This window comes from Ochotona curzoniae, unplaced genomic scaffold, assembly GCF_017591425.1.
Source record: "Ochotona curzoniae isolate NIBS_2020 unplaced genomic scaffold, NIBS_Ocur_1.0 scaffold_3890, whole genome shotgun sequence".
Classification (NCBI taxonomy): Eukaryota; Metazoa; Chordata; class Mammalia; order Lagomorpha; family Ochotonidae; genus Ochotona; species Ochotona curzoniae.
Window position 1 is genome coordinate 3,650,821 of NW_024467115.1, and position 18,811 is coordinate 3,669,631.

At 39.0% G+C, this 18,811-nt stretch overlaps 1 protein-coding gene across 1 annotated transcript in view; it reads right to left on the minus strand.

The window, feature by feature from the left end:
• TBC1D32 (TBC1 domain family member 32) overlaps positions 1-18,811 on the minus strand; it is a 171,100-nt gene that overhangs the window by 26,758 nt on the left and 125,531 nt on the right. Inside the window, 2 exon segments of the mRNA XM_040965431.1 lie at positions 6,662-6,745; positions 9,119-9,244. Of these exon segments, the coding sequence (XP_040821365.1) occupies positions 6,662-6,745; positions 9,119-9,244 (210 nt within the window).

Here is an 18,811-nt window from a genome sequence, read left to right on the forward strand (position 1 = left end):
ATCACTGTATGCAGTTTACTTAATTACTTGTTTTGGATATGTTTATTTCTCTGAGAGTAGGTTCATACTAGATGCCTTCTTGCAATTATCAATACAATGCTTTACCAATAAACATTTTCCAGAAATGAAGGACAAAAAGAATATATTTACTTAGTATTCAAAAGTATTAAGGATATTCTTTTTTTGGGGGGGGGGTTTAAATTTTTTTTTTATTAATAAAATTTATTTTGATATTCTTTACATTCTTAGTTAGAGTAAGAAGGTTCAAGGGCTACAGGAAAGTGGATAATACTAGTATGTTTTCCATATTGTTACCTTCATGTTTAAAAGGGGGGTATTAAGGGAGAAGGCCCACCCAATTTCCCACCCTCCCCAAGTCCCGGGTGTAGGGCATGCTCTGAGGTTCTTGCTCGAGTGGTTTTGATATTGCCACAGTTATGAATCGCTGTCAATCTTGCCACTCCAAGCACTATGAGGTCTTTGAAAAATCCACTGATTGAAGTATTAAGGATATTCAAATTCATACATTATATTTTAAAAAGTCAAAAAGTGAAACAATGTAAAATCTTCTAATACTTGCCTAAAATTTTTGATTAACTAACATTATAAGGAGAAAAGCCAGGAAGTAAAAATATTTACTACATAAAAAGCCCCACTTCATTTATTATTTTAAAGAAACAATTTATGGCAGTGAAAAATCCCCAAAGTGCTTCAGGAAATTGGAAACAAACAAACAAACAAAAAAAAAACACAATGTCTGCTGAGACTTGGAAAGATATTTGGGCGGATTCACAAACTGAAAATATGCAGACTGATGTCTATTTGTTCATTTCACTTTCTTTAAGCTGATAAACAGCCAAACTAATTTGATCTCTCCAGATTTGCAAATTTTATAATGGATTGAATTCCTGAGGGTGCTAACAGATGGATGATTGTGTTATTTTCATTTCAACTACCTTAGGGTTTAGAAAGCTGTCATTTTTTGTTAAAAAATAGTCAATTTCTCATTTCAAGAAACATGAGAAAAATGAATATATCTATCCAGCTCTTGCTTTGAAACAACTTTTATATCAAAACATGGCTTTTGTTTACTCAGAGTAAAACTTCATAATGACAAACCATTGTCCCACCAGCCAAAAGATACACGATAAAGGATCAGGGCATCTAAATCCATGGGAAGAAAACACAACTGGCCACAAGCTCATTATGCTACAACAATACATATCAAAAAGTCAGTCGGCAGGAAGGCATCTTATTTTTGGCTATGAGATTTGGGTAGAAAGATGTTCAACTAGAATCTTGGGGAATATAAATTTTCACTCAGTTTAATTTGCTAGAGCACATATTCAACAAAGCCAACATCTGAAATAAATAATTTAGAAATGTGACAGAGGGCAGTAAATGCCCGTGCAATCAGGTTTTTTTTTTTTTTAGTATGGAAATAATGAATATAAGATAATTTTTTATCACCTATAGAAAATATGTCTCACTAGAGCAATAAGCTAAAGAGAACTGTAGCTGTTGGGGATTATTATGTTTCAGACTAAAGAGTCTCCCACACTTGGGCAGGTGTGATGGCTCAACTGGCTCACACTCCACCTTATGGGCACCAGTTCATGGCCCAGATGCTTCACCTCCCATCAAGCTTCCTGCTGATGGCCTGGGAGAGCAGTGGAGAGCGGGTCCAAGTCTTGGGACCCTGCATCCATGCAAGAGGCCCTGAAAAAGCTATTGCCTTCCAGGTTTGGAGTAGCTCAGCTCTGGATGTCATACTATCTGGGAAGAGAACCAGAAGATGTACCTTTCTCTGTCTCTCCTTCTCTCTGTAAACCTGCCTCTCCAATAAAAATAATTAAATTGAAAAAAAAGTCACCCACTCTGGCCATGCAAATTTGTGTGGTTATCACCTCTTACTTATCTCTTCTGGTATACACAATCTGATTATTAATCCCTGCATGATTTTTATCTAAATTTCAACGTTCATTAAGAAAGTCAAAATTTTTCAAATTTTCTTTAATAATTGCTTCACATTTTATCATTTCAGCCTCAATTTCATCTTAAACATAAAAGTTATGTATACTTTTAAGACATATTATTGGACTGAATAGTACAGTATTTACAAAATGCCTCAGGCTACTGTCTAAATTACAGAAATGAAATTCCCTTCATCTATCCTAATTTTTTTAATACTATTTTGAAAAGCACTTTGTTTTCATTCTCTTGTAGTTACTTTTATGCCTTTCCAAATTTATATTAGATATCACTATGTATAAACACTAGGTACAGGCTTATCCATATAAAGACTAACACATTTAAAACTGCTACAGACAATTGCATAAATAAAATCATATAACAGTATATATATGTGTGTACATGTATGTATATTTATATTTATATAGGTATGTATATTTACACACATATATATATTTATACACATGTATATATTTATATACATATATGTATATATAATCAGATGCAATATTAAAGATATAAAGTGCTTTGAGGCCTAAAGTAACAATATAAAACAGTTACATACATTAATAGCTATCAAAATGGTAATCAAGAAAATGAATAGGTGTAGAAAGGATGAACTTCTTCAATGGGAAAACAACATTCCAGCTGAAACATTAAAGCTGAAATGAACAATATGATGTGGGTGTCACGGGGAAGGAAATGTCCATCCAAAATGAACAATAGCATCCAAGATTTATTTAGGTAAAAGCACAGGATACATCTGGGCAATGACAAGTATTAGGGCCAAGAAGGCAAAGTGCACTAGGCCAGAGCCATTTGTAATAAAATTATTTGTATACTGTAAAGTTTAAACAAATAGTACATATTTAAATAATAGTGTCCTAAGAAAATAAACAAGACATGTCAGCATTATGGGGAAGAAAACCAATCAACATCAATGGTCATGATCCATTATCATTAATTTATACTGATTACTATTGGCACATTTTATTTCTATATTTTAATTTACCGTTTCTGGGAAATTATAAATAATTTGGAAAATTATAAAAATAGTTTGCAGGTCAAACAAAATCATCAACTTAAATTAGCCTGATATAGATTCACTTAATTTCAAGTCTTGCCTGCAGTTACCTTGGTAGCATCAGATTATGATTCCACCAACTTTACACAGTTCACAGGCTGAATACTGTACACATATGAATAGTTACCGATGGAATATATCCTGAAGCATAAATGAATCAAGTAAAGCTGCTGAGATCTTGTAAAGTTTAGTGTCCATCAAATTAACATGAAGTAACTGATATAATATACAAAGCCTTCCTTTTCTCTTTTCATTTCTTCCTGTGTTTAGCAAAGATTTATTGACATTGTGTTTTTAAGTACAATAATGGATAAGAAAAAGAAACTACTCCACAACACTTCACAGCAGTGCGGAGAATTAGACACTGTGTTGGAATGTGAGACAGAAATGTCAATGAAATGCACTATTCACTTTATATACCAACCTGATATTTTAGTAATTTTTATTTAAAATCTATACTATTTCACTAACAGATTTACAAAGCTTATGTGTATAAAATATGTCTATTTGAATGTCTAACAAATATTAAAAAAATAAAAGATTACAGCAGTTCCTAATCTCCCTCCAACCCTTTCCTCTCCCATTCTTCTCATTTCAAACTCCCAGTATATCAGAATCTTCTTTGACCCTGTTCTTTCATTCATAGCTTGTATTCAATCTTATACTGAGTTCTGTTAGATGCCCCAAAGGTGGCAGGTGAAGTCCTCAGGCCACGCGCTTTTGTGCTTTGGGAACTTGGTTGTGTGCGGTTCCAGAGAGTCTGGGACAGTGAGGATGAGCAGTGACCAGAGAGTTCCTGTCCAGATGAAGAATGACTTCTCTGGGACTTCCATAGACAAGGCCACACTCGGGCCTACAACATAGAACCCACCAGAGTGTCATAAAAGGGAATGGATACTGTGAGGCTGGGCCACAAAGCTGATAAATACATGAGTGGATCAAGTCCTTGGGTAGAATCTGCAGGGGAATATGTGTGCTCAGGCATTGGAACTGCAATCTCTTGGAACGTGCAAAAATTGTGGCTGGAAATTGGCCTAGCTGGGGAGCTAAAAGGACACCCTGACTGGGCTGGAATTCCTACTGTTGAATGCGTGAGCCAGAATCAGGCCATTGTGCTGAGCTGATCACGCTGCAATCTCCTTTGGCGGAAGCGCGGCTAGACTTCAGCATCCACTGGTATCCATGAGAACCAGGATGGGTGTAGAGCAGGCTGGGCTAGGTCTCAGCTCTTGCTGAACCATGTGAGAGCTGTGTCTAGGCCACAGTAAGAACTGAAAAGGGTATGGGCCAGGTGGGTAAGGACACCATTCCTACAAGGACAAGAGGTACACACTAAGTCAGCCTGGGCGAAGGACCCATTGATGTGCACAAGATCTGCTACTGGGAGGAGACTGGATAGAGGAGTTTGGTGAATTCATTTGTCAAGTTGCAGTCTCTGCAGGTAAACACAAGAACCAAGGCAAGGATCAGCCCAAACCAGACCAGGTTACAGTCCCTACCAGCATACATATGGGACAGGTCAGAAAGTGGGTTAGGCCCGGCCAGTTCATAACCTCCACTGGTATATCCGAGAACCAGGAGGGGGCGAGTTGGGCCACAACACCCAGCCAGTTCACACTGGGACCAGGACTGGAGGCTGACTGGGAAAGTCTAGGCTGTAGCATCAATCAGTAAAGATGGAACTGGTGCTAGTTGGATCAAACTAGGGTTAAGAACACACTGGTAAATGCTGAGGAGAGATGATACATGCCAATCTGGGGGCAGTGGGTGCAGGGTCTGTGAGCCCCAGGGGTGGGGAGTTCAGCAGGTACCTGGTCGCATGGCCAGGGATGTTGGGACCACCTAAGAGGGGTTCCAGAGGGGCATGTGTCTCCTTGCCTAGGTCCTAGGGCCCACATGCATGGCAGGTATCAGGATCTTGAGCCCCAGGAGTGAGGAGTTCAGTGGGGCCTGGGCTGTATGGCCCAGAACTTTTAGCTTGCCTGCACAATGGGTGAGGGATCCGTGAGTCCTGGGGGGCGGGGATATCCAGAGAAGCCTGGGTCTCCTGGCCCTGGTCACTTGGCCCATCTGCGTGGTAAGTGCCAGGTCTGTGAGCCCTGGGGGGTGGAGGATCTGGAAGGCCTTGTGTCTTCTGGTCCGGTTCCCCAACCCCCCGACACAGTAGGAACTGGATCCAAGAGCCTCAGAGGTGGGAATATGGAGGAGCCTGGGTCGCATGGCCGAGGGACATGGGCCCACCTGTGTGGTAGGTGCCAGGTCCGTCAACAGCAGGGGTAGGAATCTAGCATGACCCAGATCACCTGACTAAGGTCCATGAGCCCACCTATGAGAACTGGTCCTCCTCAGTGTAAAGGATGAAGTGCTGGATGGCAAACCATGGTGCACATAGAGGACATGTTAGCCCATTAGGGCCTACAGAGAACATCTAATATCATAGCAGAGAGGGGAGAACAGAACATATGGACAACTACCCCAGCCAAATGGTGACAGCAAATATCTGGGCAAATGGAGACTCTAAGGTCTACCATGTCAACTAATGGACACTGGAAGGGAATGCTCATCCCTAAATCAATGAGACTGACAGCATTTCTGAACTATTGTATCCACCTGGCCAGAACTCTCGGAGCAATGCCACATTGTGACCCTGGGTTGATATTGGGTGCTTTTTACCATCCTTCAGTGCTGGGATGGCAGGAAGACTGGGTATGACCTATCCCCTTATTGCTCTCTTCCTCCTAGAAATGGGAAAAAGAAATTGAAAGTTTGGAAACAATGATCACACCCACTTCTCTCTAGCCCTAGATTCTTCCCATCCTGATAGACTATGTAAGCATCATCTAAAATACTAATAATAAAAAATAATAAAAGCCATTTCTAATTAGAGATCTCACCAAGAGTTTGACACAATACATTACCAAGTAGTTTTGATGGCCAAAACAAACAAAAAAAGACTGCAGATAGATACAATCAGGTAAATTTAAGATGGATGCATTAGGAACACAGAATTGAAACAATTTAGTATCTGGGAAAGAAATGTGAACTTAAAACAAAGACAATGATGACTTCTCAATTTTTGACTGCAATGATTAGCAGATGAATATACTCCCTGCCAAAGAGGAAATGAAGGATGCCAGTGTATGACAATAAAATCTGAACAGGTCAGGTTCCTGCTGGAGATAATGAGTTTGAAATGTTCTATGGCAAATTCAGTTGATACTTACATAATTAGTCAGCCAGAAATATGAGAACGCGGCTAACATATATTTGTGCAGAAGATGTAAATTTTGAAGACATTAATACACAAATGATTAGTAAAATAATGTAAACATAAGAGTGGGAGACATTGCCTCAAAGAAAAGCATAAATTTTAATGGGTAGAAAAAACCAAAGCTCAAGAATCAATTCCAGTTACACAGTTACAAGAAACTTAGACACATGAAAATAGAAGTGACTGAATGACATTTTCAACATACATAGCACCGTGTGAGAGATGTTTTTTTTTTCCACTTTAAAGTTCTTTAATGACCTGATTATGCATCCTCATGAAACAGTACCTATTTGCACAGTGAGCATTTTTCAAGCTTCAGAATGTTTAAAATGTACCTGTATATTCCACTGAGGGGAAGTAACATTCTGATGGGCTTTCAGTGAGATGAAGCACAAATTTTCCAAGTAATTCTACTAACACTGCAATAAACAAGAGAAAAATTAGGAAATCAAAGGTCAGGAATAGTACATAATAATATACTCCAAATTGCATAGCAGCACATAAAAGTCATTTGAGCTTCTTCCGCTATATTTTATGGGGGAATCAATTCAAAATGTGCATGGCTTTAGCATTCATAACAACATAGGAGATTTAAATTAAAATTTAATAGCTTAGCTCTAAACCTATTCAATGTGAAACTGAAAAAGAATCATCTGTTATCTTTAGACCCTCTAAGGATTATTTCAGAATTTGCTAAATGGTTTCAATACAGACAGAAAATTAGCACCAATTAGGTTGTAATATCTCACCATCACAATTGGCATACATGAGTATAAAGGAAAAATCAGTGGACTCCGAGATACCACACCATTCATGCCCCGTTCAAATCAGACACTGTATGCTTTATATACTACATCTTTTATAACTTTGCAACCGAAGACATCTGTTCAAAGTAGCCATATCAAAAAGTAAGCTTGCCCTACATGGCTGAGAGTGACAAATGCTTCCGTTTAAGCTGGATAATGTTTCTGCATTTGTACATATTTCCCCCAGGATGGACATAACAAGGTAGACTTTAATTAATATGAAATTTAAGTTTTTTTCCTAAACAAGAATACATCACTAACATGCTTACTCATAAGCAAAAGAGTTTTCGCTACCATTTAAAATTATGTCTGAAATACATTAACCATAACAGTGACTTAGCTTAATTAAAAGGATCCGATTTCATATCAGAATATATTTTAAGCATATATTCGCTTAGACTTGCTCTATCCTTAGTTGTATAAGGCAAAAATTCTACTATAGTTACAACAATCTGATAAAGTATATCACAGGTCTTTCATCACTGAATCACTATGTAAATCCTGGGCCTCAGGCTAGAGCTCTTTGTAGTCAAGCTTTACAGACATGCAGCAAGAGACTCTTCACAGAACTGAAAAGTTTCTCACACATTTGTGATCGAGCTACTCAAAAGAGGATCTCACAGGTAAGGCACTGAGTTAATATCACACTATTTAAGGCACACTATTTCTAACCTTGAAATCTGAACTTACCACATTAGATCAAAATGTTATAGAGGCTCACCAAAACAGTATATGTTTCATATGCAAAAACTAATGGAAATTACTGGCCTTTCTTCTTTTAATTCTGGGGTAGGAATATGAGATTTGAGGACTACAATGCCACAATTTGCAACGTTTGTAACTTTTTACTGAAAAGAAACTGAAGGCAGTTTGTTCAAGGATATTTAAGTAATTACTACTCCCTTGGTATTCTGCACATACTATGGTACAAAGGAAGAAAATGCCTTTCCTCTTGCCTTCCTCCTTCTGGATTTACACTTTTTGCACTACCTACAGGAGACACATTTCACCAACAAAAATTAGTGGAAGCTATATCTTATGGATTTTGATTTCTTTGTTGTTACTTTCATCTCTTCAAAACACTTTCTTCTGATTAAATTCTTCAACGACTCACAGATCATACAGTAGCATCATTTTCTTCAAGAAGGTTCTTGCCTTTCTTTTACATTTCTTCAGCAACACATCAATCATTCAGTAGCATGTTATTTAACTTCATGGTGTTGTGAACTTCTTTTTTTTCTGTTGTTGATCTTGTGGCTTTTTCATTTAAGGGGATGTATAGTAGTTGTGTAATGGAGACTGTCATATCTAGTAACATATTATTCAACTTCATGGCATTGTAAATTTCAATTTTTCTTCCTATTATTTATTTTATACTGTGGCTTTTCATTTAAGGGGATGTACAGTAACTGAAATTAAGACTAGCATATCCAGATGTGAAGATACAATGTAATATGCATTTCTACTTCCAGACAAAGGTGGACTTACAATGAAACTGTTTACTATATGACAATAGGATGCTGGACTCTGCCATTTTCCATGCGTGCAATGATGGACATATGACTGTGTATGAATAACTATACTTTAGTAATGATATAGAGGAACTAGGTGGGGGGAGTGAAATTCTGGAGGGAATAAAGGAAATACCAGGAGCCTATGGAACTGCAGATGATGATGATGATTACAATAATAATAATAATAATTAAAAAAGAAAAAAAAAAGAAGTTAACTGGTAAACTGATAAAATGAAGCAAACTATTACCTAGGCAAAAGCAGATCAGTGTCCCAGTTCTCATACCAAATACACTATGACAGCTTTAGAGTTTGTGGTTTCAGAATCACAGATTTCATAGAAGTTAGTGAACTCTTGGAATCATTATTTTGTATTAATCTAGTACTATTACTTAGGAACCACAATTTCTATGAATATAATCTTCACATCAAAAGAGAAAAATAAAAATTCCACAAAGTTAAAGATGAACTTACCTTCTCCAATGAGCAGGTCAGGTTTGGCCTTCATCACTTTGCAGAATTGTCTTCGGCAGTTTTCAAACGACTCAGTTTGCTTATCAGACATTTCGAAGCATAGTAAAAGCTTGTCAACATCATCATCTAGCAAGAAAGATGACATGTTGCAACAAGACATGCAAAATATATTGGAAAATATGTGTTAAGGCTGACTATGAGAACAGTTGTACAACGCAGAAAAAGGCATATATTGCTTTCAAAGAAAAACCTGTTCTGTAATGATATCTTATACCAATAATTAATATTTAAATTTCTTAAATATATATTTTATCCTCATAAATATATATTCTATAAATATATAATATATTCTTATGAATATATTCATATAAATATATTATTTATTTAAAAGTAATATAATGTATTATGAATTTATAACTGTAATTCCTAAGAGTCTTCTGTTTAAATTTTTTAGTTTTAACTGATTACATAATTGAGAAGGATGCGTGTCTGTAAGTCTCCAATTAAGGCGGGCAAGGTCCAGGTATGAAGGATAGTGGAAGGAACAAATGTTTCAATTTTTTTCTACTGTGCAAGTAGGGGAAGGGTAGGGAACTACTCCTTACTGTCAAACTACATCAGTAATCATGGATGAGGAAGTTATTTCATAATTACTTAGAAACCGCAATGCAGGAAAGCACGTTCCTACAGTGCTATTGAGAAGTTCTGACAGTTTTGAGACATCATCTGCTTTATTGCACCAGGGTTTCCAACGTCTAGTGGCTGACCAAGTCTATCTTAGTGAATCCAGAAGCCCAGAAACATGCTGCAGAGCTTGAGCAGGAGAGTTGTTCAACCTGTTCCATCTTCCATTTTCTGATAAGGCACTCCACATTCTCTGCTGGCCCTAGATGAGCTGCTGTCATGTCCCCCATGTGCATCTGGGCATGCTGAGCAATGCACAGGCATCAGCAATGAGTAGGCCCAGTTCTGAGACATGCATTCTAAGGTCAGATCATATATCTTGTGATTTTCCCTGCCGCCAGTTTGAGACCAGCCATCTAGTTGGGGAGTCTTACAAGAAATCTCACCTGTGGTGACATCAGATTTGACTTGTGTGTGCTAGCTACTATAGGGTCAGGTTTGGTCTGTCACCTGCACTAGCCAACACACACACTGATGGATACAGCTGCCTGAAAAACTCTGCTCACAGCCCCATCTCTCATGCAAACTGATGGGTGCTGACCTAGCCCAACTCAGCACACCACAGGCCCCATCCTTAGGCACAGCAGTGGGTGCTGTAGTCTAATATGAGTGACCAAAAGTAACCCTCCAAGGCTTACTCCCAGCCCTAGATTTTACATCTGCAGGTACATGATATGACCTACCTGGCCATTCCCACATTCCATCTAGATCTTGTGCACACCCATTGAAGCTGCAGCCAAGATCAGCCAGACCATCCGTACATGTCCCAAGACCCAGCCCAAAGTATGTTGATGGATGCCACTGCATTGACCAACCCATCTTGCTCTCAGCCCTGGATTTTGTGCTCACCAGCAGGACCTGCAGCCCAGCAGGGGAATGACCGCAGTTTACCTGTCCAGCTCACTCCCAGCCCAGGATCTTGCAGCTGCCAGAGGGAATTACAGTCCAGCCTGACATGACTCACACCAATCCCATCCAATCCCAGCATTTCATTTGCAAACTAATGATGCAACCTGGTCCAGCAAGCCTGTACCCATTCTGGTTCTTGTGTGCATCACTGGGTGTGGCAGCCTAGCCAAGCCTGGACCTCTGTACGCCCCGGTCCAGTAAGCCCCATCCCCAACTCTCACACGCACCAGTGGAAGCGGAGGCCAGCAACGTAATCCCTTTAGTCCCTACCAGGCCCACTCCAAGTCCTAATCATTGAACATTATAGTAAATGTTGTGGTACAATCTAAGATGACCTTTTCCTAATCTCAGTATTCACAAGTAAGAGCTGCAGCCTAGCTCCACACAGCCTACTTCCAGCCCAAGTTGCTGCCAGTGGATGCATCAGCCAGGCTCAAACTGGCCTATCTCTAGCCCACATGTGAACTGGTATGTTTTGAATTCCAACCTGCCCCGAGCTATACCCTGTTCTGGCTCTCACTCATGCCAGTGTGTGCTGTAGAGAGGTCCAGCCTACCCCACCCCCACACCTAGTCCCCCAAAGGCCAATGAATGCTATAGCCTTGCCTATACTGGTCTATCCCCAGTCCAGGCTATTGTTCTCCCTAGTTGGACCCAGCAGAGGAGTTCCCCAGTTTCCCTACAAATCCCACTTGCCAGCCTTGGATCCATGAGAGCCTGCACATACAATGGTCCTGCTTCGCATGGTCTGTCCTCAGTCATGGCTTTTGTATGTGTTGAAGGTGCTGCAGACAGGCCCAGCCTGGCCCTTCCCAGTCCCGATTCCCACAAATGGCAGTTGAGATCCTGTCGGGTAAGTACCCTGGTGTAGCCTGGTCAGTCTATCACAAGTGCCAGCTCTCCAAGTAGAACAGCAGATTCTGCAGTCCCACAGAAGCAAACCCACAGGTCCCTATAGAATCTGTTTCCACATACAGTTTTCTCAGATTCTGATAGATGCCACAGCCCAGCATGACACAGAGCAGCAGCCCCTGCTCTGACCACTCATGGGTAATTACTATCTCCTACCCAGCCAGGCATGCCCCTCTTAGTCCCAGCTTTTGGTGTTCCAGAGGGTGGCTGGTGATGATCTTCAGCCCAGACCAGGTGTCACATATGGCTGGGTGCTTTGGTCTGACCCATATATGCTGTCCCCTACTAAACCACTCCATTTCTCTTTCCTTTTCAACTTGCAAGTACAGTGGCCTGGATAGTGAGATTCCAGAAGTCATTGCTCCCAGGTCAAACATGTCCTTAGCACTTGCCACTCCAATATATACATCCCCAGTCACTGTTCCTCAGGCAATGCAGCCCTCCCCACACCTGGGGGCTGGGGTGGCATGTCTCAACCTGGTGTTTCCAGCATTCTCTGAAGATCTTTCAAAAAGTAGAACAGGCAGCTAAGCAGGCAAATTGGTTTAGTTAACACTGATTTATCAGCATTAACCGGACCCAGAATGCATGCCAGCTATTGGCTGACTTTCTCCCAGTAGTCTAACATTTTGAATTGCGTGCTGCTTCTCAAAGTAGAAGATGAAATCCCTGTGTTAAAGACACTCCTCCTACAGTAAAAGGAAAGGTAATACCCTTATTTTGAAGAATAAGCTGCTGAAACCAAGAGCACACTGTACAGGGAGACTAAAAGACGGTGGTATAAGGTGAGAACAGGTTTTAATTGACAGAGAATAATGAGCTAGTGAGAAGCAGAGAGGACAGATTCCAGAAAATAGGACAGGATAGGCCAACCACAGGGGGGCACTTGGAGACCCACAGACAAGGGAAGCAGTGGAGACAATGCAGTGGTGTGGAAGTGACCAGATACCCCAGCAGCGGTCAGCTGTAGATGATGGGTTGTCTGTGCTTCATCGGTGACTAGGTGGGAAGGGGAGTTCATCAGGAAAGCAGGTTAATTCAGGCAAAGACCCAACCTGCTGATCTGTTGCAACTGAGCAGAAAAAATAGCAGACTTCAGGCGGCAGTGCAAAAACAGGGTGGATTTCATCCTGGGCATTGCTCAAGCCCAGACTGGGAGAAAGGCTGTGCAGGATCACAGGGGGATTAGCATTGGTGAGCCAAGAGCTGGGGCTATGGTGGCCATAGCAGAAGCCAACCACAAAACCCCAGACAATGAAAATTGGTGGAGGGAGTGGCATAAGAGATTCCAAATGAAGAACCAAGTATCAAATGCAATCAGTAAAATCAACCTGTAGACCTGTGAACAACAAAGCTGTCCCAAGGAGAATTTGCTAACCAGAAGAATAATGATCAGAAGCAAAACAAGATACAGAGGCACAATGAATATTACTGATGACTGCCCTGCAAAGGAACACAAGATTTACCAATTTCAGAGTTCATTGAAGAATGCATTGAGAAAATGGGGGGTAAAGAATAAAACAAAACATGCTATAAAGCTTCTTATCAATAAAGAAAAGGGCATACAGAAGTTCAAGCAATTTAAGGAACATGTTATATAGAAAATAGTAGTAAAAGAATCAAACGAAAGCTGATATGTGATAAATTAAGGATACAGTGGAGCAAATTAAAAATTCAGCAGAAAGCTTAAATAACAGAATGAGTGAGGCAGAAGAAAGAATCTCAGAATTAAAGGTACTTGTCACAATGGGGAAACAATCAAAACCTGGAAGAGGAACGGACTAAAGCAAGTAAAGTATTCAAGAATTAAGAGACACTACTAAAAGGCCAAACAGAAGAGTTACAGGAGTTACAGTTAACAAATGAAAACTACCCTAATACGAAGAGAAAATTGGGAAACAACATACAGGAGGAGCACAGAACCCCCAAGAGGATTGACCAAAAGTGATCTTCACCACAACACGTGATAATCATGCTCTCTTTAGTCAAACACAACAAAAGATCCTTAAATGTGCATGTGAAAAAAAATCCATTAACATATGGAGGAGCCCCAATCAGACTCACAGGAGACCTCTTACAGGAAACTCTACAGGTCAGAAGAGAATGGAGAGACATATTCCAGATTTTAAAGGGAAAAAAATCATCAGCGCAGAATAATGTATTCCCAACAAAGCTTTCCTTTGTCTTTGAAAATGAAAAAAAAATCTTTCACAGTAAAGAAAAGCTCATAGAATTCACCTCTTCCAGACCTGATCCATAAGTTATATTTAAAGATGTTCTTTAAGGAGGAAGCTCTTTAAGGAGGATGTTCTTTAGATGTTCTAAAAGGAGGAAGAAGATATTGAACAATAGCATCAGAGAAAACAAAACAAAACAAAAAAAACAACAGACACCTCAGACATGCATAGAATTATTAGCAACTGTAATAAGCAACTATATGCCAACAAATCAGAAGACATAGAAAAAAACAGATGGGTTTTGGATACATGCAATCTAGGAAAATTAAATCATGAGGCAATTAATAATTTAAATAGATCTATAACAAGGACTGAGATTGAATCAGTAATTAAATCCCTCCCAACCAAGAAAAGGCCTGGACCAGATGGCTTCACTGCAGAATTCTACCAAAGGTTTCAAGAAGAATTGAATCAAACCCTCCACAAGCTGCCCCAAACAACAGAAAGGGAGACAATCCTTCCAAACTCTTTCTATGAAGCCAATATCACCTTAATGCCAAAGCCAGATAGAGACACAGATGAAAAGATCCTTAGCAAAGCACTAGCCCACAGGATCCAACAGAATATCAAGTATATCATTCACTTGGACCAGGTGGGCTTTACCCCTGACATGTATGGATGGATTAACAAATGTAGTTCAATAAATCTGGTTCAACATGTCAACAAATAGAAAAATAAAAATCATATGATCATCAATAGATGCATTTGATAAAATCCAAAACCACTTCATACAAAAAACCTTAAGCAAGATAGGCATAGAAGGAACATCCTACAACACAGTCAAAGCAATATACAAAAAAAAACAATCAAGCCATCACACTAAGTGGGGAAAGACTCAAAGCTTTTCCATTAAAAAATAAAATTCAACAAAGTTGTCCACTTTCACCACTGCTATTCAATGTAGTATTGGAAGTCCTTGCAAGAACTATGGGTCAAGCAAAACAAATTAAAGGAATTCAAACTGGCACTAAGGAATTAAAATTCTCCCTGTTTGAAGATGACAGGATTTTTTACAGAGTAGAGCCAAGTGATTCAATTAAGACATTAATGAAACTCATAACAGAATCTGGCAGGGTCTCAGGACACAAAATTAATGAGCTTAAGCTGATGGCACTAGTATATACAAATCATTCCATGGCTGAAAAAGAAATTTTAAGTACAGTCCTCTTTAAAATAGCGGAGAAGCATCTCAAATACCTTGGAATTAGCCTAACCAAAGATGTGGAAGACCTCTATAATGAAAATTATAAAACATTAAATAAATAGAAGAAGACATTAGATGATGGAGAAACTATGTTTCTGGATTGGAATGATCAACACCATCTAAATGTCCATATTACTGGAAATAATTTTTCAGATTCCACATTATTCCTGTCAAAATCCCAACAGCTCACCTGGAAACACAAAAGGCCACGAAAAGTCAAAGCTATCCTGAAGAATAAAAATAAAGCTAAAAGAATCACAATACCAGCCCTAAACACATACTAAAGAACAGTGGCCATCAAAACAGTCTGGCAATGGTATAGAAAGAAGGAAGATCAATGGTGCAAAATAGCTGCCCCAGAAGGGAACCCACAAATGTACCATCAACCAATCTTCAACAAGAGAACTGAAAACAATCCAGGGAAAACGCCTGGGCTTTTCAACAAATGCTGTTGGGACAACTGGATAGCAACCCGTAGAACTAAGAAGCAAGACCCACTCCCCACCACCTTATATAAAAATCAGCTCTCAGTGAATCAAGGACCTAAATCTACACTCAGAAACCATAAAAGTATTACAGAAAAACATAGGAAACTCTATTCAACATATAGGAATTGGGAAAGAATTCTTAGAAAAGTCACCCAAAGCACAGGCAGTCAGAGCCAGAATAAACAAAAGGGACAACATTTATCTGAGAAGCTTCTACAAAGCAAAGAAAATGATCTTAAAAATGAAGAAGCAGCCAACAGAATGGGAGAAAATCTCTGCCCAGTACACAACCAATAGGGGAATAATATCCAGGATTTACAAACAACTTCAGAAGTTCAACAAAAGCAAACGAAACAACTTTGTGAAGAAATTAGCAAAAGGAAATGAAGAGACATACAAACAGCTAATAGGAACATGAAAAGATGCTCACACTTCCTAACAGTCATGGAAATACAAATGAAAACAACAAACAACATGAGGTTCCATCTAACTCCCGTGAGACTGGCCTATATTCAGAATTCTACTAACAATATGCACTGCCTGAATGTGAGGAGGCAGGTACCCTCCTTCAGGCGGTTGGAGTGTAGGCTAGTACTATCACTACGGAAGTATGAGGAAAACAAAAATTGACCTGCCGTATGAACCAGCTATCCCACTTCTGGGAAAATATCTAAAGGAAATAAAATCTGCAATATGAAAAAGGGATCTGAAGCACAATGTTAACAGCAGCACAATCTATAATAGCAAATACATGCAAACAACCCAGTTGCCTATCAAAAGAGGAATTGATTAAAAAAAAAACTGCTTTTCTAAGAAGTTTTATGTATGGAATACTATTCAACCATGAAAAACAATGAAATTCTATCATTTGCAACCAAACGTTCCCAACTAGAAACCATTATGTTCAGTGCCATTGTAAATCTCCATTTTCCTTACTGTTGTTGATCTTTTTTCAGGCTTTTCACTTAAGGAAATTATAGTAACTGTGTAACAGACACTATCATACCAAGATATGAAGATACAATGCAGTATGCATCTCTATTTCCAAATCAAAGATGGACTCCCAATGAAACTGTTAAGTATATCTTGAAAATAGAATGCTGGGCTTTCTGCCATACGCAATACCTACAATGCCAACATATACTTAAATAGCAGAATGAGAGAATTTTGACTGTTTATCAATGACTATAGTATTGAGATTATATAGGGGAAATCAGTGTGTGGAATGGGAAAAGGCAAATCCCAGAGCCTATGGAAGTGTATCATAAAATTAAAAAGTAAACAAGTTTAACAAAATAAACTAGAAGAGACAGCTCCACAGAGTGTTAAAAAAAAAAAGAGCATAATGTACAGATCTTGTCAGAATAACTTCTATTTTTTTTAAAGATTTGTTTATTTTTATTGCAAAGTCAGATTTACAGAGAGGAGAGATGAAAGGAAGATCTTCCATCCGATGATTCACTCCCCAAGTGACCAAAACAGCCGGAGCTGAGCTGATTCAAAGCCAGAAGCCAGGAGCTTCTTCCAGGTCTCCTACATGGAAGCAGGGTCCCAAGGCTTTGGACTGTCCTCGACTGATTTCTCAGGCCAGAAGCAGGGAGCTGGATGGGAAGTGGGGCCGCTGGGATTAGAACCAGTGCCCATATGGGATCCTGGCATATTCAAGGCAAGGACATCAGCTGCTAGGCTACCATGTTGGGCCACAGAATAACTTCTATCTTTTAATCCTTCCTTTATAACATAGTTAAATTGTCACAATATACTATTTTTTTTAATCCAATATATTAGTGGTTGCTTCCTCCAGTCATTATTTACTATCATCACTCTCATCCCACATACAAGTTTTATTATACTTTTTTCCTGTTAAACTACATTAGATAGAATTAATTCTCACGATCTGTGGATCAATGCAGCAGTGACACTCAAAGAGAATAAAAGCAGGACCAATTTTTTTCTATCCCTTCGCTGAAATAAAGAATGGTGATGAAGAGGATCGGTAGTTAATTTTTTCTTCTTTTTCAACAACCTCATGAATAAAACTTTCCATTGATTATTTAGGTATAAAACCAATCATTCTCACAAAGTTTTTAAAAGTCAATGACTAACACTTCAAAGAAATAGCTGTTATTAAAAGAAAAAGACACGTAAGGCCTGTGGAGTGTGTAAAGCCATAATCTGCAGCACCAGCATCCCATAAGGGCGTAGGTTTGAGTTCTGATTACTCTATTAAGGTCCACTCCCCTGTTCATGTGTCTGGGAAAGTAGCACAGAATGACCCAAGTACTTGGATCCCTGCATACATAAGCAAGATGCCTAGGAAGTTTCTGTTTCCTGGCTTTGGCAAGGACTGGCCTGGCTATTGTATCCACTTATTCATTTCCCTTCCTCTCTCCCTCCTTCCTCTCTCTAACTCTTTAAAATAAATAAACAAATAAATATTCTTTAAAGAAACACCTATATAATTACTCAAGGAAGAAAAAAAAAATAAGCAAAAACATTGTATTCCAGAAAAATCCAGGAATGACTAAGAGACATATGGATTTATACTTGTTCTTTAAAGAGATTTCTGGGAAACAAAAGAACAAGAGCTTTTTGTTATTATAGGACCAAAGGCTTGACTGCCTCTGTCCTAAATGAATGGCATGGGAATGCTAACACTGTAAAATATATTCACCTAAAGTCTACTTTAGGCTGGTGTTTATCTTACCTATATAAGATTTCAATTAAAAACACATATGAGTCAAGGACCCAGATGAATACCTAAACTAGATTTGAGGCAATAAACAAATGCCAAATGGAAATGGGCTCAAAGACTCTTGGTTTTATGTCCTATATGTTGTCTGGTTAGTTTGCTCTAGTCATTACTGAGTTTTTGAAGTTGCATTTCTCTGTTTATATTTTTCTCCAGCTCCACCTGTCGGCCCTGATTCAGAATGCAGAAATGCTTCATGACAAAATTTTGAGGAACATAGAATTTTATTTATGTGTCATTCTTATTTATTCCATTTATTCTTGACATTAGCAGTTTACAGTCACTGTCTACACACACACACACACACACACACACACACTCCAGCAACTTCATTTTCCCTTAACCCTATTTTTCCATCTTAAAAGACCTTTTCTGGAATATCATCACTGGCTTCTTTCTGGTCTTCCACACTTACTGTACATGAAGTTATGAGGAATGACTGACAGGTGATTCCGACAGATACACTTTCAAGCTAGTCTATTGTTAGTTTACTTTGTCACATTTTCA